This window comes from Panicum virgatum, chromosome 9N (genome assembly GCF_016808335.1).
Source record: "Panicum virgatum strain AP13 chromosome 9N, P.virgatum_v5, whole genome shotgun sequence".
Lineage (NCBI taxonomy): Eukaryota > Viridiplantae > Streptophyta > Magnoliopsida > Poales > Poaceae > Panicum > Panicum virgatum.
The window spans coordinates 21,177,165-21,200,760 of record NC_053153.1 but is presented as its reverse complement, the minus strand read 5'-3'; the positions used below and the strand labels follow the sequence as shown (position 1 = coordinate 21,200,760).

At 51.3% G+C, this 23,596-nt stretch overlaps 1 protein-coding gene across 1 annotated transcript; it reads right to left on the bottom strand.

Annotated features, from left to right (window-relative positions):
• Positions 1 to 35: 35 nt before the first annotated feature.
• Positions 36 to 22,747, bottom strand: LOC120688833 (folylpolyglutamate synthase-like). The gene is made up of 15 exons (XM_039971198.1): positions 22,602 to 22,747; positions 19,098 to 19,188; positions 18,492 to 18,601; positions 18,253 to 18,313; positions 18,030 to 18,113; positions 7,709 to 7,765; positions 7,247 to 7,307; positions 7,113 to 7,159; positions 2,494 to 2,571; positions 2,235 to 2,399; positions 1,901 to 2,155; positions 1,701 to 1,779; positions 1,200 to 1,409; positions 1,027 to 1,163; positions 36 to 393 (listed from the first exon to the last, which is right to left on the bottom strand). Exons 1-15 carry the CDS (start codon positions 22,745 to 22,747, stop codon positions 334 to 336), a joined length of 1,641 nt encoding a protein of 546 aa, XP_039827132.1. The 3' UTR covers positions 36 to 333.
• Positions 22,748 to 23,596: the final 849 nt, after the last annotated feature.

Below are 23,596 nucleotides of genomic sequence, written 5' to 3'. Positions count from 1 at the left end.
AATAAAAAATATATGAAAATACTTCATTTCCAGATAAGTATAAATAAATGGCATGACTGATATAATGTAATTCACTGTTTGTACATTTCAAAATTGGGTTGCATTCTTCTGGATCGAGGCTGAAGTGGCATGCATTGCCAAAAAAAACAACAAGAAGAAGAAGAATACAAATTTACAGTTGATTGGCACTGGAATCACAATGCATTCCAATTTCTTCCAGTCTTCCAACCAAGTTGGTATAATGTATATCCCAATCAAAAGATTCAATAGGCTCCAGTTAATCCTTCTATAAGGAACCATTTCAATCTGAACAATGTGCTATTCCAAATGAAGTTACTTCCTGAGCAATCTTAATACATCTCCAACAAGGTGAAGGGAGCCAGTAACTAAGACCTGGTTCAGTTTGCAAATGTAAATGTATCAGTTTCAAGTAGGAAAATAGCTGCAAGAGATGAAATATAAAAAATAAAATCCCTATATCATGGAATTGCAGAACTAAAGTAACATAAAAAACAAAACACAAAGTTAACAGAGATTTCAGATAAATAATGTAAAAGAGGAACGAAATAACTGACATGCACAGTCACACACGAGCAATCAGATTCAGAGGACGAAGAACAGTACATAACAATTTCAATTAATGATAAGTACATGAATTAATGTCGACTACACAACTAATTCAATAAACTGCCACCGAATTCTGCAAGTCCATGAGTAGGGATGCAAGTCATATATACTTTGGGTCACTGTGTCGACCCAAAAAGTTAATAGAATGAACCAGAATGACATTCTATGAAATTTATTTTGGGGGGTGGGGGGGGGGGGACTAGAGTGGATTGTCATCGTAATTAATTAGTAGACCCAGAAAACAGCATTGGATACCAACTTGCATCGCTGTTCAAGAGATTAGCAAAGCCTATTACTGAGTGATTCATGCAGCAGGCACTCTGGATGCACATGATAGGATGCCGAAGTGCTGCGAAGCATTTGAGAGAGAATTATAGAAACTGTAGCAAAGGCTTTCACCTGAAATTGAGTCGTTTGGTTTTGTTGAGCAGTTTCCCTTAGCCACTGAATTGCCAGTGGAAGAGACTCAAAAACTGAGCTAGCCCTTCTTGAGTTTGCACCATTTAGACCTGCATCATTCTCGTAAAATTCCACATCTCATCTTCAACTCAATGGACTTATGTAGTTTCAGTAAGAAAACAGATGCTGACAGCTAAACACAGTTTCACAATGAAGTTTAGAACAACCATCATTGTTATGAGGCAGGCTTTCCCACACCCTTTGGAGTGATAACTGCCATGACAAATCAATTTCCTCACGCTCTGAAGGTGGTGATGCAAGGGAACCAAGCTTGTTGTACTGTGATTGGTTTGGCACAAATAAGGCCTGCTCAAAGTGGATCCCTGAGAAAAAAAATGATTTATCAATCATTATAGGGCCAACATAAGCATTCATCCAACTCCTAGTACAAATATATTGATCTTGAAGAGCGAGTAGATACAATGTACGACAGTATTCACACACTACTCAATTAGCTCGTAAACTAAACCATTTAAGGGTATCATAAAATATATTCTCTACATGGCATGCAAATCAACAATGGTTACAGGAGAAACTTGTTTTCCCCCATACATCATACACATGAGTAACTAATCATTATAGTCAAATAGAAATAAGGAATCGTATTGATGTACCGTTTTGAGCACATGTATCTAGAAGACGTGGAAGCAATCTCTGAGGATCTCTTGCAGTCATGCAATTAAAAAGGAGAATCTGCAAACATCCGAAATCCAAAAGAGAATGCATATAATATAATAAATAAAGAACAATGGTATGCAATAGAGAAACAAAGAAAGAAAGATTCAACAAGAAAATCTGACACTGTAATGAATACCTTCCTAGAATTCCTGTCAGCATGAGGCTGCTTCGAAGAACCTAGTTGTATTCTATCATTATTTGTAACGTGGACAAACCACCTTGCACATGTTTCCATGCTTTCTGGGCTATGTGCCCCATCCAAATAGAAGACCAGTGAAGAATTGCCATCCTTATCGTTTTCTGAGTTCACTTGTAGATCTGGAACAATCTGTGCTCGACCTTGCAGGCGAGCACTTGACAGCCCTTTGATGAACTGATGTGGCAAGGTCTCCTGCAATCACTGGTAGAATGAAAATTGATGCTAAAATATCTTGCAGACATATAAATAGATACATATTTGGAGTACTTACAGAATGTTTGGCATGTATTCTATCCAAATGACCTTGCTTCTCAAGCCAGGTATTGGCCAATGCAACAGCAAGACCTGCATTCATGTATTGGTGCTCACCATGGAGTCCAAGAGGTTGATCCTCTAATTTCTGTGGGTCCAAAGGCTGGACTACTTGAAGAGAAACCTTTAGAGAATTTAAGTTGATTATATCAAAACCGATCATGATTGTAACCGTGGATGGTGGAGCCAAAAAAAGTGCAGCATCAAATGTAACTTACACCCAACTCAGAAGCTCGGCGCATCAGTACAGACATTGCCTCTTCTGGCTGTGGAACTGTATATGCCGGAACTCCTTTCTGTATCGAGAAAATAGGCCAGATGGGAATCAAGAATGTAGGAGAGAATAATGACTTGTATATCTCCAAACCCTAGAAGGGTGGGATATATAGATCCTATACATGGGCCTCTAGATGGACCTCTATACATGAGCTCACATATACACCAACACCCCCCGCAGTCTAAACAACCGGCGCAGCGGTGTTCAAGACTGGACAACAAGAAAGCCAACACCCCCCGCAGTCTGAACTACCAGCGCAGTGGTGTTCAAGACTGGACAAGAAGAGAGTACAAAAAGAGTACAAAGGGCAAATAACCCCCCGCAGCCACAACTAGCCACCGGCTACGTTGAGGCTGGAGCGAAACTCCGAGAAGGTCGAGGAGGGTAGTCCCTTGGTGAAGATGTCAGCAAACTGGGAGGTAGTCGGGACATGGAGTACCCGAACATCGCCGATGGCGACTCTGTCACGCACGAAGTGTAGGTCGATCTCCACATGCTTCGTCCGCTGATGCTGGACGGGGTTGGTGGAGAGATACACGGCGCTGACGTTGTCGCAGTAGACGAGCGTGCTCTTGGCGAGTGGGCTGTGGAGCTCCGCCAAGAGCTGTCGTAGCTAGGACGCCTCCGCCACGCCGTTAGCGACAGCCCGGTACTCCGCCTTAGCACTGGAGCGGGAGACAACCGGCTGTCGCTTGGACGACCAGGAGACTAGGTTGCCGCCCAGGAAGACGGCGTAGCCGGAAGTGGAGCGACGAGTGTCCGGGCAGCCAGCCCAATCAGCGTCGGTGTAGATCACCAGCTCAGCAGAGGACGAGCGGTGAAGCACCAGGCCGAGGTCCACAGTGCCACGGACCTAGCGGAGGAGACGCTTCAGCGCAGCAAGGTGTGACTCCCGGGGATCATGCATATGGAGATAGAACTGCTGAACAGCGTAGGTGAGGTCCGGCTTGGTGAAGGCGAGGTACTGCAAAACGCCAGCCAGACTCCGGTAGGCAGTAGGATCAGCCACCGGATCACCCAGATCAGCAGACAGCTTCGCCTGAGTGTCGACAGGAGTGGAGCAGGGCTTGCAATCAGTCATCCCAGCCCGCTCCAGAATATCGAGTGCGTATTGCCGCTGGTGAAGGAGAAGACCAGACGAGCGAGGCTCAACAGTGACGCCCAGATCCTTCATAGCAAACTCTTGCTGCAGAGAGGAGATAACACTCTGAAGCAACTGCTGACTGGAGGCTGTGAATACAATGTCATCGACATAGAGCAGCAGATATGCAGTCTCATCCCCACAGCGGTAGATGAAGAGAGCCGTGTCAGACTTGGCCTCGGTGAACCCCAATGTCAGCAAGAACGTGGTGAACCAAGAGTACCAAGCCCGATGAGCCTGCTTCAGACCATAGAGAGACTTGTTGAGTCGGTAGACCATATCCGGAGGACTCGAGTCCACAAATCCCGCTAGCTGAGAGCAGTAGATAGTCTCTGACAGAGTGCCGTGAAGAAATGCATTCTTCACGTCCAGCTGGTGCACAGGCCAGGAGCGCGAGAGCGCAAGCGAGAGGATCGTGCGCACAGTAGCAGGCTTCACCACTGGGCTGAAGGTCTTATCATAGTATACACCAGGTCGCTGAGTGAACCCCCGGAGAACCCAGCGAGCCTTGTAGTGCTCCAGTGTGCCATCAGCCCAACGCTTATGCGTCCAGATCCACTTGCTAGTCACCACATTGCAACCAGACGGACGCGGCATGAGGTCCCACGTCTGGTTGGCAAGAAGAGCCGCGTACTCCTCTTCCATCGCGCGACGCCATTGAGGATCCGCCAAGGCATCACGGAAAGAGGAGGGTACCGGAGAGACCCGCGGCTCTCCCTCGGTGGCAGAGAGAGTCGCGGCCTGAGACGCCATCCGCCGAGTCACCATGGGATGGATATGCCGAGGATCCCGATGGACGACGGACGAGTGGGACACCGCCGGCTCGGCTCGAGAGGGAGCCGGTGGAGGTGGCGGCGGCGACGGCTCCGGTGGAGGCGTCGCAGGAGCCTCCGGAGCAGGAGGCGGCGCCGGTGTCGGCACCGAACGACGCCGTTACACCTGCAGCGGCTCAGCGTACCGCGGCGGAGCCGAACGATGCCGGTACACCTGCACCGGCTGAGCGTACTGCGCAGGTGCAGGGGAAGACACCGGGGCCGCGCGCGGCGCAGCAGGAGACACCGGGTCCGCGCGCGGCACGATCGGAGGTCCGGGGGCCGCGCGTGGCGCGACTGCGGGCACCGAGGCCGCGCTCGGCGCAGCAGGGATCACCGGGAACGGTGCCGTTGTACCGGGAAAACCTGTAGGGAAAGGACAGACAGGAAAAGGTGGCTGAACCACCGGGTCAGTTGGAAATAGAGACTCCAACTCGGAGTCAGGAGAAGGTGTGGAGGAGATGGAGTAAGGGAAATCCGACTCGTCAAACACGACGTGTCGGGAGATCAGGACGTGGCGAGAGGTGAGGTTAAAGCATCGGTACCCTTTGTGGTCAGGGGAGTAACCAAGCAACACACAACGAGTCGATCGGGGCGCCAGCTTGTGAGGAGCAGTGGCGGAGGTGTTAGGGTAACACGCACACCCAAAGACCTAAAGGTGGTCGTGGCGAGGAGGGGTACCGAAAAGGGCGTGGTGTGGAGTGGGAGCAGGAGAAGCAGTGGACGGAAGATGGTTGAGCAAGTAGGTGGCAGTGTGGAGGCTCTCAGCCCAGAAGCACGGGGGCAGAGAGGCCTGGATCAGAAGGGTGCGCACGACGTTGTTCATCGTACGAATCATCCGCTCAGCCTTGCCATTCTGAGGAGAGGTATACGGACAAGACATCCGCAGCTGAACACCCCGAGAGAGGAAGAAAGAACGGGAGGTGGAGTTGTCGAACTCCCGCCCGTTGTCACACTGGACGGCCTTAACCGTGAGGCCGAACTGAGTGGACACCCAGGCAAAGAAGTGGAGGAGGGTGGGGAAGGTCTCAGACTTGACGCGCAAAAGAAACGTCCAAGAGTAGCGCGAGAAATTATCGACCACCACCAGATAGTACTTATAGACAGAAAGGCTAAGAACAGGAGAGGTCCACAGGTCACAGTGAACAAGATCAAATGCATGCATCGCATGCGACGAAGAAGAAGAAAAAGGGAGCCGAACATGACGACCGAGCTGGCACGAATGGCAGAGGGGCTCAATAGGAGCCCTAGTACCAGGAACATCGGTACTACGACTGAGCTGAGCCAGAACGTCACGGCCAGGGTGACCAAGACGGCGGTGCTAGGTGATGGAAGACGGCGTCGCGGCAAAAGCGGCAGACCAAGACGGCCAGGGCGAAGAACAAGGCGAGAGTGGTGAAGCGGAAGAAGGAAGGCGAAGGGTGTAAAGGGGCCCCGTGCTGTCACACCGGAGTAGCGGACGCCGGGAGGCCGAATCCTTTACAGTGAGGCCAGAAGAATCAAACTCGATGGAACAAGAATTGTCATCTGTAAACTGACGAATGGAAAGAAAGTTATGAACCATCTAAGGAGCAACAAGGACATTGGGAAGACGAAAAGAGCCAGGAGCAGAACCCACGGCGGTGATAGGAAGGCAAGACTCATCACCAACCATGATGGAAGAAGGACAAGAGGGGTGTTGGGTCAGACAGAAGAGAGGATAACGGCATCTGGGGTGGTGTGGAAGGAGGCACCCGAGTCGGCGATCCACTCGGTGCTGACCGGTGGCGTCCACCCCATGGCGCTGAAGGACTGCGCCAGTGCGGCCTGGTCCCACCCCCAGGCCAGGTCGGCTGCTGCCTAGGCTGAGCGGGCGGATCCAAGAATGGCGCGACCGTGGGGGGCATACCGAACACAGGCCACGCGGGCGCGGGCGCGGGCACGCGCGCCATGGCCAGTGCGGCCATCGCGGGCGCAAGAAGGGGCGGCACAGCAGAGGCAGCGGCCCGCGCGGGGTCCCTCGCGCGACGGCCTGCGCGGCGTTCGCGGCCGGACTCGCGCTGGCGGCGGCGGCCAGCACAACGGCGTAGGGCGGCCGCACAGAGCCTGCGCCGGCAGCGTAGGGGTTGGCGGCGCCCTGATCCCAGGCTGGAGCAGAGGAGGCGGGACCCGCACTGGGAGGGAGCCCGCCCGCGGCTGAAGCCAGTGCGACGGCGGCGTAGAGCGCCCACGGGGCTCCCAGAGCAGAGGAGGGGGCGCCCAGAACAGAGGAGCAGTCGGCGGCCGGGATCCACGCAGAGGCAGGGGATTTGCCGCCGGGAAAGGAAGAAAGGGGAGGGAAGGAGGGGAGGGAAGGGAGGGGCGGCGCCGGTGGCCGGCCGGCCATGGTGCCGGCGGCGGCGGCAGCTAGAGGAAGAGAGAGGAAGAGAGGTAGAGAGGAGGAGCTAGCTGATACTATGTAGGAGAGAATAATGACTTGTATATCTCTAAACCCTAGAAGGGTGGAATATATAGATCCTATACATGGGCCTCTATACATGGGCTCACATATACACCAACAAAGAAAATTTCAGTTTCAGCCACAGAAGGTCAGTTAAAGAAGATCCGAGCAAACTAGCAAAAAAAAAACTTAAGTATTCCAGCCTTCTCTCCAGCAATTTCTCCAAGTGTGTTTCCTGCTCATGGGGAAGAACAGACATTGGCTGGGTGAAACAAATCTACTAAGGATGCAAGGCATTTCGTCTTTAAGTTTCATGACTAACCCAGAATTTCCATATGATCATACCCAAGGGATGATATTCCACAAACTACAGGTGCTTTGACCTGCAAACGTTTCAATGCACAAGTCAGCTATGCTCCTAAGCTTTTGTCCAAGTCAAGATATTGGCAATGGTTTCAACAGACTAAAATGAAAAAAAATGCACTAATTGTGAACTTCAAACAGACTCTACGCAGAGTGCAACTGAACCTAGACGGCTACGTAAACAAACTACAGCACTACTACCGAGATCCTAGTCCAAACTTTTTGGATACGATCATACGAAATCTAGTTGCAAAGTTCAGCATTTAAATTCCAAATTCGAGATGGTATCGACATAATTTCTAGGTAGTTGGCAAATGGCAACATTCTTTTTGGTCGGCGATTATATCATATGGATCATGGAAATTTTCTACTACTGTGAATTATTTGAATAGAAAAATGATAAAACAAGCATGCCATATACCACATTCGTTGCATCATATTTCCCTCCCAAACCAACCTCGAGCACAGCTACATCCACCTGCTTAAATGGGTCAAAACAAAGAAAAAGTTTTGAGTATGCTGCTAAGAAAGCATCATAATATTTTAACAGTATATGGAAAGTTCATATTCCTAAAATGGCAATTGCTTCTTAAATAAACTTATTGCAGATTATTAAGCAACTCATAATTCAGATTACTAATGGTGTGCCTGTATCCGTCAAGAGTATTGGCTACAGATAGTTAGAGTGAAGTATGGAGGAAGCAATCTTTTAGATTCAACAACTATGATACAAGATGTCTTTCTACCAATTTAATCTGATATTTGATGAGCTAATGTCCACAAATATCCTTGCACTGGGAAAAGATTCAAAATCCAAAAAAAGAAGGAAAGCTGGGATATGCTTAGCAACACCATTACATGATTACATAGTTGTTGACCAGAAAGTGTCTGTAAAGTATCCTATATTTTATATTTTCTGTACGAAAACTTCTCAAATTAAATAAATAGTAAATATTCTCTCCGTATCAAATCATAGGTCATTTTAGCTTTTCTAAATACATAACTTTTGATATGTATCTGGACATAGGGTATATCTAGTTGCATAGAAAAAATGATGTATCCAGAAAAACCAAAACGACCTATAGTTTAGAACGGAGGGAGCAGACAAGAATTAGAAAACTAGGAAGGACACTGTAGTAGACAACATCCAATCTGGGATGATCTTAAAATCCAGTCAGATCTGGATGCTATGTCGAACAGCATCTGCGCCTGGTTCGCCTGACACTCAGCCACATCGCTCTAACGACCTTATGCGATGCCAGCAATCACAGTTCTGTGCTGATTTCTCATATGTTATCTCTTGTACTGCTCCTAAACCGATCTGTTTTCTCAATCGGACTGCAGATGTGAGGTGAGGCCCGTGGCGGTGGCGCTAGTGACGTCAATCAAGACAGACATAGGCGATGGATTTGTTCCCATCTGATAGGTTAAGCTAGCACTTGTATATTAATTTCTGCACTTTAATTTTGCAGTGTGTGTTGCCTTGGCCCTCAAGTTGATCATGAGGAGCTGTTGGCTAAGGGTTAAAGCTTTATGCTTTTGTTAGGAGTAGGCGAAGGCCCTGCCTATATAAGCAACAGCCCTCTCCCTTGTAAGACAGCTAATTGCATTTCAATTCAATCCAAGCGGCCCTTTGGTCAAGCTGACCTCCGGGCTTTCCACCAAATCCATGTCTGGGCAACAATTGGTATCTAGAGCCTAGGGTTTTAGTTCTTCCTCCCCAGCCGCCGCCATCATGTCCACCTCCAGCGAGTGTGCTCGGGGTGCTACCGATGCGGCCAAGGGGAAGAAGCCTCAGTCTCCCAGCGGCAAGAGTGCCGGCGCTGAGGGTTCAGCGACCCTGGAGGAGCGCCTGGCAGCTGCGGAGGCTGTGGCTGCGTAGGTAGCAAAGGCGGCCGCGCAGGCAGAAGAGGCGGCCAAGGCCGCGGTTGCTGCGGCGGCGGCGCTGCGCAAGGAGGTGAAGTCAGAGGCGGAGGAGTCTGGAGGATCGCCTAGCCCGGAGCGCCGCCGTCACGTCTCGACATCGCCAGAGCGCCGTCGCGGTCGTCGCGGGCGCTCTCCGATCGTGCAGGTGTACCGCGACCCCAGCGGGGGGTGGCCGCAGCTCACGCGCGCCAACTACCACGACTGGAGTCTGCTGATGAAGTTGAAGCTTCAGGCGCGGGGACTCTGGGACGCGGTCCGCTACGGCGACGTGGACTACGACGAGGATCGGCGCGCCTTGGAGGCCCTTTGCGCCGCCGTTCCGCCGGAAGTGGGGGCGTCCATCGCCAACAATCCCACGGCGAAGCATGCCTAGGAGGCAATTGCGACGAGGCGTGTCGGCGGTGAGCGCGTCTAGCGCGCTACTCTGCAGCGGCTCCGAGGTGAGTGGGAAGGCCTCACCTTTCGGCCGGGGGAGCAAGTCGAGGACTTTGCTCTCCGCCTCACCAATCTGAAGGAGCAGATGGCGATCAACGGCAACACCGACCTGGACGAGAGGCGTGCTGTGGAGAAGCTCCTCCGGTGTGTGCCGAAGAAATTCGAGCAGTTGGTCATCTCCATCGAGACCCTCCTTGACCTCAAGTCCTCAACCTCGACGAGCTCACCATCAAGGGCGTCACCAGGCGTCTCAAGGTGGTCCAGGACCGCGATCGTGCGCCGGAGACGGAGGCAGCCTCCGGCAAGCTGCTGTACAGCGTAGAGCAGTGATGGGCTTTCGACAAGAAGAAGAAGGAGGAGGGCGCTGGGTCGTCGAGGGATGGAGATCGCCGGCGTCGCCCCCGTGGTGGCAAGAAGAACAAGGCCAAGGGCGGCGATCAAGGCGGCGGCGCGGATCGAGGTGGGGAAAAGGCTAGAGCTGGAGGCGATCGGCGGCAGAATCGCGACGACCTCTGCCTCAACTGCAATCGTGCCGGGCACTGGGCACACGATTGCCCCCAACCTCGTCGCGATTGTGGTGGTGCGGCGCACATGGCGGAGGTTGATGAAGACCACGCGTTGTTCCTCGCATGCGGGTTCCCGGAGCTCGTGCGGACCACGGCGAGGGGCAAGCTTCGACCTTTTTCACCAAGTCGACCAACCTCGCCATCGATGAGCCCAAGGCGAATGCTTTCCTGCACAGCGAGACCGGCGGCTGCGAGAAGCTTGACGGGTGGTACTTGGACACCGATGTATCTCACCACATGACTAGCCGTCGCGAGCTGTTCACCGATCTGGACACATCGTCCAGAGGCACGGTGAGGTTCGGCGATGAGTCAAAGGTGGAGATTCATGGTGTCGGCTCCATCATCTTCGAGGCCAAGACCGGCGAGCACAGGGTGCTCCACGGGGTGTACTACATCCCGGCACTGCGCAATTCCATCATGAGCCTGGGGCGGCTTGATGAAGGAGGATCCAAGGTGCTGATCGAGCATGACATCCTGAGGATCTGGGATCACCGCCGGCGCCTTCTCGTCAAGGTGTGGCGCGGCGCCAACCACCTCTACGTCCTCAACATCAACACGGCCAAGCCCCTGTGCCTCGCTGCCCGCAAGGATGATGAAGCACGGCGCTGGCACGAGAGGTATGGCCACTTGCACTTCGATGCTCTGCACCGGCTGTCCAAGCACGGCATGGCGCGCGGGCTGCCGGAGATCCACCACGTCGCCCAGTTCTGTGACACATGTGTCATCACCAAGCATCGCCGCGCCCCGTTCCCGTCGGAGGCCCAGTACCGCGCGCAGGACCCGTTGGAGCTCGTCCACGGCGACCTGTGTGGCCCCATCTCGCCGGCGACTCCTAGTGACAGGCGCTACTTCCTACTACTGGTCGACGACGCCACGCGGTACATGTGGGTGGCACTCCTGATGACCAAGGACATGGCTGCGGACGCGATCAAGCATCTGCAGGCCATGGCGGAGAAGCAGAGCGGCAAGAAGCTGCGGACGCTGCGCACGAACAACAGGCGGGAGTTCACCGTCGGTGAGTTCACGGCATACTGCGCGGAGGAGGGAATCTAGCGCCACTACAGCGCTCCCTACAGCCGTAGCAGAACGGCGTCGTGGAGCGCCGGAACCAGACCATGGTCGCCATGGCGCGGGCACTGCTGAAGTAGAGAGGCCTGCCGACGCGCTTCTGGGGAGAAGCGGTGGTGACCGCCGTTCACTTGCTGAACAGAGCTCCGACCAAGGCGCTGTAGGGCATGACGCCTTACGAAGCCTGGCACGGCAAGGCGCCGCAGGTGAGGCACCTACGCACGTTCGGCTGCGTCGCCAACACCAAGGATCTGTCACAGCTGAAGAAGCTCGACGATCGCAGTTGCCCCGACATCTTCATCGGCTACGCTGATGGCGCCAAGGCGTACCGCGTCCTCGACCCCGAGACACAGCGCGTGTGTGTCTCGCGTGACGTCGTCTTCGACGAGAGTCGCGGGTGGAACTGGGTCAAGGCCGGCGGCGGGCAAGCTCCGGCGGATGAGGAGTTCGTCGTCGAGCGCGTCGAGGAGTTCGGATCCGGGGGAGCACGCACGCCTTCATCAGGCCTGGCCGCGACTCTGGCTGCGCCGCGCTCGCCGTCTGTAACAGATCCGCCCAAATTAAACCGGTTTAAGTGCGCTAACTATCATCTTAATGGTTATTTAAGCTACCATGCACTTAAAACAGTGTAATCTGGTCGTCTGTCGGATTAAGGATCGAAAACCACTGGAAGTCTCGCACGAAGACGAGTCCAGATGATTACAAGCAGACAAAAGTTCTCAAATTTAATTTACAATACGGAGTTTTACATACAAGTTTACGTAAAATATCAGAGTTCAAAATGCAGCGGAAATTAAATAGAAGTTTAGTTTAGAAAAACAACGATGACTACGATGACGTGAGGACGTCACATCGAGCCCACCGATGTGAATCTTGGTTAGCTCCAACCAGCAGCAGCTACCTAAAAACAAGGTAACAACAAACCCTGAGTATACTAATACTCAGCAAGGCTTACCCGGCATGGGTATACTTAGCCCACTATCTAGACATGCAAACTTTTTGGCTCTGGAGTTTATTTTTGCTAGAAAGCGAATAATAGTGGATCCTTACTTTCAATATTTTAGCTCAAGTTTAATGTACAAATAACAACTAGGTTTGCATAAACATCTAGAGCAAACATGGTACAACACATTATATTGTCCAAGAGTACCACAAACATCTCATTATACTTCTCTTCTCATTTCCACTTCTTTACTACGATGTGACACAGTGACCAAGGCTCTCATATCCGCAAGTCACGGCGAATCGATCCGATTTAACCTTGCAAGGTGGACCTAACTCACACGACACGTGCAGCCACGCCGGACCACATATGTCAACTGTTCCCATCATTACCCCGATGTCTGAACCACGCCTGCCAAAACCAGGGTGAAGGGTCCCTCACGGCGAACACCCGGAGAACCCAGAGGCGACATACTATCCAACACCCGCCATCATTCCACTCCCAGAGTAGCGGGTCGCGATTCAAATTATCGGTGCAAATCAGGTAATTAGCTTACCAGTTTCGACTACCTCATACTCCCGGCATGTGGTTAGTACTGTTCAATCCTCGATCAACAATGCCAACAACGGTACGGTCCTCAATCGACACAGGTGGAGGCTTACTTTCCATCCAGTTCATATCCATAACTAAATTCATCTCCGCCTGGTCTCCATTTCTCTTTCCTCATAAATTCCTTCTCAAGCCACTTTGCCATAAGTAAAGGACTTATATCTCGCGAGTGACAGGAATCACTCGACTTCTACCGAATCCTGATTAAGCATAGCGGTACTAACAACCTGCCCACGAGTAGAGCAACTGAGGAAACCTAGGGATCGTGCATCTATGGTTTCATTAAACTCCTAGAAAACTTAATGCACAAATACATAAATAACCATTGAATACTTAAATTAGGGGTTATGCTCCGGGGCTTACCTGGGAGTAACACTATGTCAGCATTAGTTAGATGATACTCGCTTGACGAGCATCTTCCTTTGGCTATGCACATCAGGTCCATCCTTCCATCTTCTAGATGCGTCCGCGTCCACCGTTACACCATCTTCTGGCTCGGCTCCAACCTTGTCCTTTAGATCCACGCGTCGCACATCTAGCGTACCTAGGTGAGATGCAACGATGCAAGGGCACGAACTTAAGAAAAACACCACATGGTGCATTTAAAAGGCATATAAAGCAAGCATAAGGTCACAATTGCATGGGGGCTGATGATGCAATGCAATGCAATGCGATTAAAAAGAAAGACATGACTGGGCAATCATTTATCGAGTAAGCACCGCATACACACTCATAAGGCAAACTGGGTTGGTGGTACAACACGAGAGTTCATTCAATTTGTTTTAGCCTGAAATGTTTCCTTCCAAAAACCATTAGTAAACTCATTTAGAAAAGTCAAGCAACACTATATAGCAAGAAGGAAAAACAACTAAAAACTTTATTTAACTAACAAGCATAAGCAAGGTATAAAAAAAATAAACCACATTCTGGTCCTAGCATGGCTATCAGGATTGACTCTAGAACATGCTTAAAGAGATTATACCAGTGCAAAGGAATTAACTAGCCACAAGAATAAAGGAAAAAGGACTATACCTAGGAACTAAATAAAAGCAAAGACCTACTTGCAAAATATGATCTAGCAACAAGAATTTATCAAAATAACATGATTTTGATAAAGCATGCCACACATAAATTTACCAACATTTATTGATGATAGAAAGTATTTATTTTAGCTCTATCAAGGTAAACTAAACATAAACAGATGTACTCAACAGTGCACAGCACCAGCACATGAAATTTTTACAGTGGATTACACATATAACGAATTAGCTACCACTGAAATTTCATGATTTTTAGAGTAACAGAACATCCGATATTAAATAAACCAGCTTAAGCACAAACCAAATATTAACAGAGGTAACACTGACATTAAATAAGGATGAGTCTTTTTCCTCTGAAGATTTTGATTCAGGAAACTCAACAAAATTTAGTTTGCATTTTTATCATTTTTCTACAATTTGTTATGAATTTTGCAACCCTCAACTCAAATCAAACAAACAAAACAAAACTACTCCTAATCCCCTCCCTAACCCGCGGGCCCCACCTGGCAGTGGAACAGAGAGAGGGGCGGCTCTGCTCTGCCCTGCCCTGTCCCCGGCCACGCACGCCATCTGCGCGCTTGGCGCGAGCGCGGCGGCTGTGGGGGCCGGCCGGCCAGCAGGGCAGCGTGGCGGGCTCGCGCACAGGGAGGCCCGCGCGCCCGCGGCCCGCGCAGGGGCGGCACGGGGGCGCAGCTAGGCGGCGGCGGCTTGCAGCGGACGCAAGGACGTGCAGCGGCGGCGCGTTCCCCGCCGGCGGTGGGCCAGGCCGACGGACGGGTGGGACGCCCCGCGGCCAGGCGAGTTCACAAGGCAGTGGCGCGCGAGGCGGCACAAGGCAGCCGCGGCGGCGCGGCGACGGTCTGGCGTCGGCGGTGCGGGATTCGAGCGGGGAAAGGGGCGGGAAGGATGAAGAGACGGCGGGGAAGCTCACCATGCTCACGAATCGGGCGGAGGATGGCCGGAGAGGGGTCATCGGCGTGAGGGGCGGAGCTCGGCGTGGAGCTTCAATGGTGGCCACGGCGGCGCAGGTCCGATTCGGCCGGGAAGGAGCTCGAACGGGCACGGGATGGGGTGGAGGAGCTTTGGGGCGAGGCTAGGGAGGTGGGGGCGCGAGGAATCGGCGAGGGACGGCGAAGGGTGGCCGGATCAGGGGCGCTCCGTGGCGTGGTTGCTCGGGCTCGACTCAGGTCGAGCTCGAGGTAGGAGAAGAGAGGGGGAAAGGATAGGGACGGTGTGGGGAATAGATAAGAGCGGCACGCACGCAGGACAAGGATCGCCGCGACGGCCGACGCGTGGAGTCGCCGGCGCATCGCCGGTCGCGGAATGGGCGTGCACAGGGGAGAACAGGAAGAGGAACAGTGAAGTTTCAAATGAATTTTGACCCAAAGTTGACCGTCCAAAAGTCAAATTTTTATATGGCAATTTGAAATTTGATCAAAATAGAAGTTGTAGAGGAAAAGAAGTTCTACAACTTTTGTTTTGGGTGAAAGTTGATTTGAAGCTTGGATTAGAGAAAAAACACGGTCGAACACGGCTAAGTCGAGGTTTACTATGCAACTTGATTAGCACTAATGACAAGCTTAAGCCCATGATCATCGAGTTAAGCACGTGATTAGCACCACGATTAACACAGGGGTGTTACACTGTCCACTGTTCTGCCTCCCGGGGAGCAGAGCAACGCTGGAGCAGAGGAGGATGCGGACTCTCTGCTCCAAGCGTCTCCGATCATGCCGGCGGCGGGCCCATCAGCCTCAATTCCTCCAATTGAGTTGGCCACGCCGCTGGAGGATGACGAGGACCGACTGGATGCCTACTACGACGCCGAGCCCCTACACTACCGCGCGGTGACGAACAACGTCGGGGGCGAGTCGCCACCACGCATGGCACCCCACCATTGCGCCCAGCTCCACCTCACTCACGCCGGGGAGCCCATCAACCATGCGGAGGCCAAGGGCCATCCAACATGGGAGGTGGCGATGAAGCAGGAGCTCTAGGCTGTTGAGAAGAACAAGACCTGGGAGCTCGTGGACCTCTCCACCGGCCACCGCCCGATCTCCCTCAAGTGGGTATTCAAGCTCAAGAAGGATGAGAAGGGGGTGGTGACCAAGCACAAAGCGAGGCTGGTGGCGCGCGGCTTTGTGCAGCAAGAAGGCATCGATTTCGATGATGCTTTCGCGCCAGTGGCAAGGATGGAATCGATGCGGTTTCTCCTTGCACTGGCGACGTAGGAGGGATGGAAGGTGCATCACATGGACGTGAAGTTCGCCTTCCTCAACGGCGACCTCAAGGAGGAGGTGTACGTGCGCCAGCCACCTGGCTTCGCCGTCGCCGGAGAAGAAGGGAAGGTGTACCGCCTCAAGAAGGCGCTGTACGGGCTGCGGCAAGCACCGCGCGCGTGGAATGCGAAGCTGGACATCATGCTGAAGAAGATGGGGTTCCAGCAGAGCGCACACGAGGCGGCGGTGTACAGGCGCGGCAGCGTGGAGGATCTGCTGCTGGTCGGCGTCTACGTCGACGACTTCATCATCACTGGCGCAGATGGAAGGGAGGTGGAGGATTTCAAGGCCGTCATGAAGGATCACTTTGAGATGAACGATCTCGGCCTCCTCTACTTCTACCTCGGCGTCGAGGTCCGCCAGGATGCCAAGGGCATCACGCTGTGCCAATACAACTACGCACAACGCATCCTCGAGCTCGAGAACATGCAGGGCTGCAATCCTGCGGCCACCCCGATGGAGGAGAAGCTGAAGCTCAGCAGGGAGAGCACCGAGGAGGAGGTGGACGCGACTCTGTACCGGCGACTCATGGGGAGCTTGCGGTACCTGGTGCATACTCGGCCGGACCTGGCGTCGCTGTTGGGTACCTGAGCCGATTCATGCAGCGGCCCACGGTGGAACATCAGCAGGCCGCCAAGCGTGTGCTCCGCTATGTGGCCGGGACGCTGGACTACGGGCTTCACTACGAGAAGGCTCCGAACACAACGCGCTTCATCGGCTACAGCGACAGCGACTTGGCCGGCAACGTCGACACCAGCAAGAGCACCAGCGGCACCATGTTCTTCCTCGGGAGCTGCTTGGTCTGCTGGCAATCCGTCAAACAGAAGGTGGTGGCCTTGTCAAGCTGTGAAGTAGAGTACATTGCCGCCACCACTGCATCAACACAAGCTCTTTGGCTGGCAAGGCTGCTCGGGGAGCTCCTGGGCAGAGAAGTGGAGGTGGTGGAGCTGAAGGTGGACAGCAAGTCTGCACTCGCCCTGGCCAAGAACCCGGTCTTCCATGACAGGAGCAAGCACATCAGGACTAAGTTCCACTTCATCAGGGACTGTCTGGAAGAAGGAAGCATCAAGACCAGCCACATTCCCACTGCCGACCAGCTGGCTGACATTCTCACCAAGTCTCTGGGCAAGGCCAAGTTCCAGGAGATGAGGGAGATGATTGGCCTGGATCACGTACCAGCGCAGGGGGCGGCGCACAAGTGGCTAGGGGCCACAATATTTACTTTCCCTTTTATGTCAATTAATTTCTATAGTTTGAGACAATTGTAAGTTAAATACCTGCACTTTGGATTGGAAAAGGATTAGGCTGAGAATCAATCTCAGTTGGCCTCACGGGGCCTTCCCCAACCCTTGCGTCTCTCTCCCTCAGCCCTAACTCGGCCGCCGCCTCTTCTCCCTGTGCCCACCAGCAACCACGACACCTCCCCGCAGGCGCCAGTTCAAGCCTCCCCCTTCTCCCTCGCACACCTACCATCTACGCAGCCGCGGTAGGATCCCTGGTCCTATCACCCTGACTATATAAGCAGCAGCCCTCTCCCTTGTAAGACAGCTAATTGCATTTCAATTCAATCCAAGCGGCCCTTTGGTCAAGCTGACCTCCGGGCTTTCCACCAAATCCATGTCTGGGCAACACCATCTGATCAGGCACGGCAATCCCAGCCTCATGTTCTCCATGAGAAGAAAGCAGTGGGCATGGCTTTGTCTCACGGAACTGCTGAACCAGAAGCCGGATGCTATGGTGAATAGCGTCCAGAAAGGGCCGGCGTTCCTAATAGCGTTCCATATGGAAATAGTTTTACAAATAGTTTCAGGCATTTACTATTATTAAAATCATTGAAACACTAACTGTTATGAATATAAAATGTGGGGAAAGTATTAACCTTCTCATCTGAAAAGATCTTGAATGCTAGCAGTGCAAGGAACCTAAAGTAGGCTGGCATTGGTACATCATCACCAGTCTTGTCCTAGAAGGCACAACAAAAATTTTCAACCACTTCAATGATTGTTTCCAAGGAATCCATAAACTCAGAGAAAGATGCCGCAGATCCACTGTTGTTTTTTTATATTTCAATATCCATATAAAGGAACCAGGTGGATAATTACCTTCAGCTTGTTCCAGCACCACCAGAAATACCTTATAAACTTGTCTTCCGAAATGTCCAGCCTATAAAATCATCATAACATAGGACACTCAATAAGCATAAAGGTACATAACGGTAGCAAGCAAATAAACTAAAGCAGCCCAACCATAAACAAATGTCTTTAAGTACAATGGTGGCAAGCTAAACATACCAAACTGATAATAAAAAAAAAGGTCGCAAGGTGGTAACAGAGAAAAGTACCCATCAAGTCGAAATCGTTCACGGACATCCATCAAATGAGGTGAAGTGAACAGTCCAGTACGGAAACCACATGACCGAAGAATTGACTCAGCAAATGTGCATGTTGAACCCTAAAGTATAGATACAGAGCTATCAATATGCGTCCATTAAATATTTTCTTTTGCAAGGTTCTATAGTATATTGAGCACTGAAACAATCTAAAATGAGCTTCCACCCATTTGCACTGGCCTTGCCAACAAAGCTTGTAATACATTTATCATGAAAGAGAAACTCCGCAGTTACGCATCTTTCAGCATAAACTATTGTACACCAAAGGTTGTGATGGTTGGTCATGAGTTCAAGTCCCCCGCTCTCCCAAGAATCAAAGATAACTGATTCCTCCTGGGTGCTCTTCTTTTTTCATGCCAAGATAGTAACAATGCCGGCTTCAGTGTTCAACAGGGAAACACAGCCCAAATGGAAACAAATAGGAATTAGCACTGGTCATTGAGATATTGTTATGACACCATCTCCATGATAACTACCGTTGCACATAGTCCAAAATACATCCAAAGCAATTCAGAACTTAAAACTACTCCAAACTGTGACGACACAAGCAGCGGTTACCTTCCCCTTGGTCCCGGCAACGGGAACCACCTTCAACTGCGCGATGGGCTCCTTGAAACGAACCGGGTTCCCGAAAGGGCAACCCGACTCCCTGTATCGTCGTGATAGTCCCTGGATCAGTCGCTATCACATACAGAACTCATTTCAGGCAGAAATCATAGTCATACCAGCGATTACAGAACATTCATGGGTTTAACTTATTACAGCATTCGGGATAATAGTAATAATCTCTGAGTACAAGCCCGATGGGCTAAATGAGGTGCAAACAGAAAGCATAACGGTAACTAAGACTTCATGCTGGTCCTCCGGGAATCTTCTTCTCCACAGGCATCCTTGAGTGTAGCACGCCTTCAATCGTACCACCCGTCGTCATTGTTATCGTACTCTGAGTCATAACCTGCATCTATCCAATCTATCCCCAAGGATGGAATAGGTCCACGTCACCATCCACATGAAGCAATATGTGGATACATTAAGGTAAAAACAATACCAAGGAAAAGGCTATGGTTTCCTATGCAAGCATTTATAACAAGTCATCCATTCTCCTTCATACGCAGGCAGCTCTGGCACCCGGACTCCCGGTCAACTAACTTCCGCTACAACAACTACCTAAGTTCGGTGCGGGAACTCCCTCTCCCCACATCTTAGCTGCTATCCGAGCAGGAAAGTGGACTAGAGGGAGGTAGAAAAGTATATGTGGATCTAACTACAGTGTGGTGACAGATCAAGAGTTGTACATGATCGAGTACGCGGCTATACGTATAGTTTTCACCCTGCAGGGGTTGTACACATGTACCCACTCGCCCCGAATCCAGCCGGCAAGCAACTCCGACTATCTCCGAGGCACCAGTCAACGAAACTAACAGCTACGGCACCATCCTACTCCCGATCTGGGGCGCGTCCTCCCGCAGTAGGTCGCCCGGGGCTGTGAAGCTATCTAGAATGGAATCTCCATGGATCCTGCGATCGGGGGCGATAGGGTCCTGCCCTCTCCCCCTGACACTGAAACACTATCCTCCTGCAGTAATGGTGCCGCGCATAGCTAGCTCGGGATGGGTCCCCCCTCATAAAGGATAAGTGGTGTGCACGTTTGACATAGTTCCGTCACTAGGGCCACAAAGTCAAGTCCTTAATCCCGCAAGGGCGAGCGTCTTCGTCCACAGTTTGTGTTCCATAAACACGGTTCGCGATCGGCACCCATTACAGGTATCGCCACCTCAACTCCTCAACTCATGTTCCCACAGGAACAGCCTTGCACCCGCCACATGTGCTCGTCACCCATCACAGGTGCTCACAGGGTCATGTCCAACACACAACCCCCAATTCCCGACCCTAAGGTCGGAGAAAGGGTCCGCTCGCCCCGCTGTAACCTATCCCCAACTCCTATATATGTGGAGGCATCTTCCAGCACGCAAGGACTATATATATATACACACACACACACACACACCCCAATCTCACACATAGTAGCAATAGCATACATCAACAAATGATAAACATGGGAAACAAGGAATACAGTAGTAAATGGTTATGCAAGCTCATCTCAACACTCAATTTGGAGGTGTAGCGTGTCTAGCAAGCAATGCCTAATAGGTATTCAAAACATGGATGGGCGTGAACCTGGGGCCTCCTCATAGTGCTCCTGGAAGTCGGGGTAGTCGTAGCCTCCGGTCTGCTCCTCGGCGTCAGGTCCTATTCGTAATTACGGGAAAGTATAAGGGTCCAAGTGCAAAGATGCACAAAACTCCCCAAAATAAGATCCAAATCATAGCAACTCCTACTCTAACGCATAGGTCATGATTTTAGAAGAATTATGAAACTAGTTTCATAATTTTTGGAGTTACGGTTGATTTATTATCAATTTTCTAATCCTAAAAGCATTTCTGGAAATAAATAAAGATTATCGGAAAACATAAAAGAAAAATCAGTGACACGTGGCAGCCTCTGGGCATGCCACGTGGCATGCTGACGTCATGACGTCATCAGGGGGCCAGCTATGATGACGTCAGCATGGCCCCATGCTGATGTCATCGTTGACCAGGTCAATGTTGACCCGGTCAACGATCAGCGGTCGTCGGTCTCAGGGGGCCCACAGGTCAGTCAGCGGGTCTCACCGACAGGTGGGACCCGCGTGTCAGTGCTGTGAAAAAGGAAAAGAAAAACGCGCGTTGTCGGGCCGAAAGTCTTCATGGGCTTCTGTGACAGCCCAGGTTTTTAATTAGCTAATCTAAGGTTGCTAGCACCAAATCATGCATTATTAATTAGAAAACTTTGAAACAAATGCTTGAATGTCTGTGTGTCCAGGTGTATATGTGCATAGGTCGAAAACTTTAAATAGTTTTTAAACTGATGCAAGTTTGCTTATGAAATTTCATAGGCACCTCACTAAAATCATAATAAACCAAAGTCTAGTTGAAGCCATGGGAATAAAGTGAGTTTTTGCACATGAAATGATAAGTCGATCCACATTACATTTTCTCCCATAATTAATTTCAGAAAATGCCGAAAAGATCCGAAAATACAAAGTGCAAACTATAACTTAAATTAATTTTTGCCCAAAACAAAAGTTGTAGAGTTTTATATAACAAACAACTTTCATGTTCAAAGTTTTTCAAGTTAGCACACAAAATTTGGAGAAAAATTTGAAAAACAATGTGTATAGAGTAATTTCTTTTGCATTTAAATTTGAATTTGTAACTTTCAAACCAAACCTCAAATGGGAAAATGCCTGAAACAAAAGTTGTAGATTTCGACATTTTGAACAACTTTCGTATTCAAAGTTTTTCGAGTTTCAATTGAAAATTTTGATTTTGAATCGAGTCAAAATCATTGACCAAAGTAACCTTTCTCTCTCCCCCCTTCCTCCTCTCTACGTTGACGCCGCGCGTGCAGAGCGCTCGAGTGCGCACGCTCGCGCTCGCAGCGCCGCTGCCGCCTGCTTGCTGCGCCGCTGCCGAGCGCGCTTGCTGAGCCCGCTACCGCCGCGCTGCTACCTTGCTGAGCTTTGCCATCACTACCCCACTCGAGCGCACACGCCGCCGCCACGGCACCAGCTCGCCATCATCGCCCCTGCGCGCCTGCGGCGCCATTGCTGCTTCACCGCCCGGCCACGCCACCGCGCGCCCTTCCTCGCCGTTGACTCCGCAGTCGCCCTGCTGCACCCGCGCACGCACTCCCGCGCTCGCCCACGACGCTCTGCAGCCCGGCCACACGTCGCTCGCTGCACGGCCACACCTCGCCGGAGATGCCTTAACCGCGCGCAAGCGCCCAGTCCCCTCCTCACGCCCTCACCCTACCCTTTAGCTCGTGCAGCATATGTGCACACGCACGCGCCACCCATTTCTCACGCTTGCACCCCACCCCATCATCCCGAACGGCCAGCGCCGCCTCGCCACTACACCTGCCTCCGCGCCCCCATTCCCGCCCGCCGAGACACGGCTCTCGTGGAGCGCCCAGCTCACCGCTCCTCCACCCACACCGAGCACCCAGCGAGCATCCATTCACCCCCACGCAGCTCCCAGCCCGTCCTTTTCCAACCCAACCTCGCCGGAGTCGCAGAATGCCCTCGCCACCGCCGTGAACCCCGCCGAGCCCCGCTCGCCATGGAACTCCCACCCCCGGCCCTGCACAACTCGAGTTAACCCCACCATCACCTTCCCCAAACCCTCACAAAGCTCCCCGGCCCGAGCCTCACCCAAGAGCCTCGCCGGAGCACAACCGCCGCCGTCAACCACCGCCGCCCCCAGTTCTGCTCCACCGCCGACCCCTCTCCCGGCCGCCCCCGACCACGAGAAGACCACCTCCGAGTAGCTCTCGATCTCCTCTATCCTTTCCCCCACTTCCCCTCGCCGCCGGCGAGCTCCCTCGCCGGGAACCGGACTGCCGCCGCCTCCTCTGTTCCTGGCTCCGGCCAGGGACCCATTTGTAATCGCCCAAATCTTTCCAGGGGCCTAGGTGCAAGATCTTTTTTTCTTTTCTTTTTGTTTTAAAAAACAGCGAACTTGTAAAATCGATATAAATTCGTATAAAAATCAGAGAAATGCAAATTCAACTGTTCTGGAATCCTTGTGACTAGATCTACAACTTTTGTTACATGCACTTTTTCTTTTGCTCGCTAGTTTTTGATTTATTTAAAATACAAAAAATAGGTAGCTTTTATTGTATCTCAAGTTCTATGCATGTTATAGTAGCCATCTTTGGCCAGTGAGTTAGACACTAGAAGTGCAGCTTTGTGTAAACGTTTCATAGTCAGTTATCATGCCTAGCTATAGGTTTATTTAGGTCTTGCTTTATGCCTAGGTTAAGTAAATTTATTTATTCAAGTTGTTATGCTATGTTTCTTCAGCCGAAAATTCTACAGTATATCTATGCCATGATATAGTTATGGTAGAAAAATTTTGGAACTTTTTAGTTAAGTGTAACTGTCCCCACAAATTAATAGCATGAGTAAATGTGCTAATTCAAGAAAAATAGTTCCTACACATGTAAAATTCTAATAA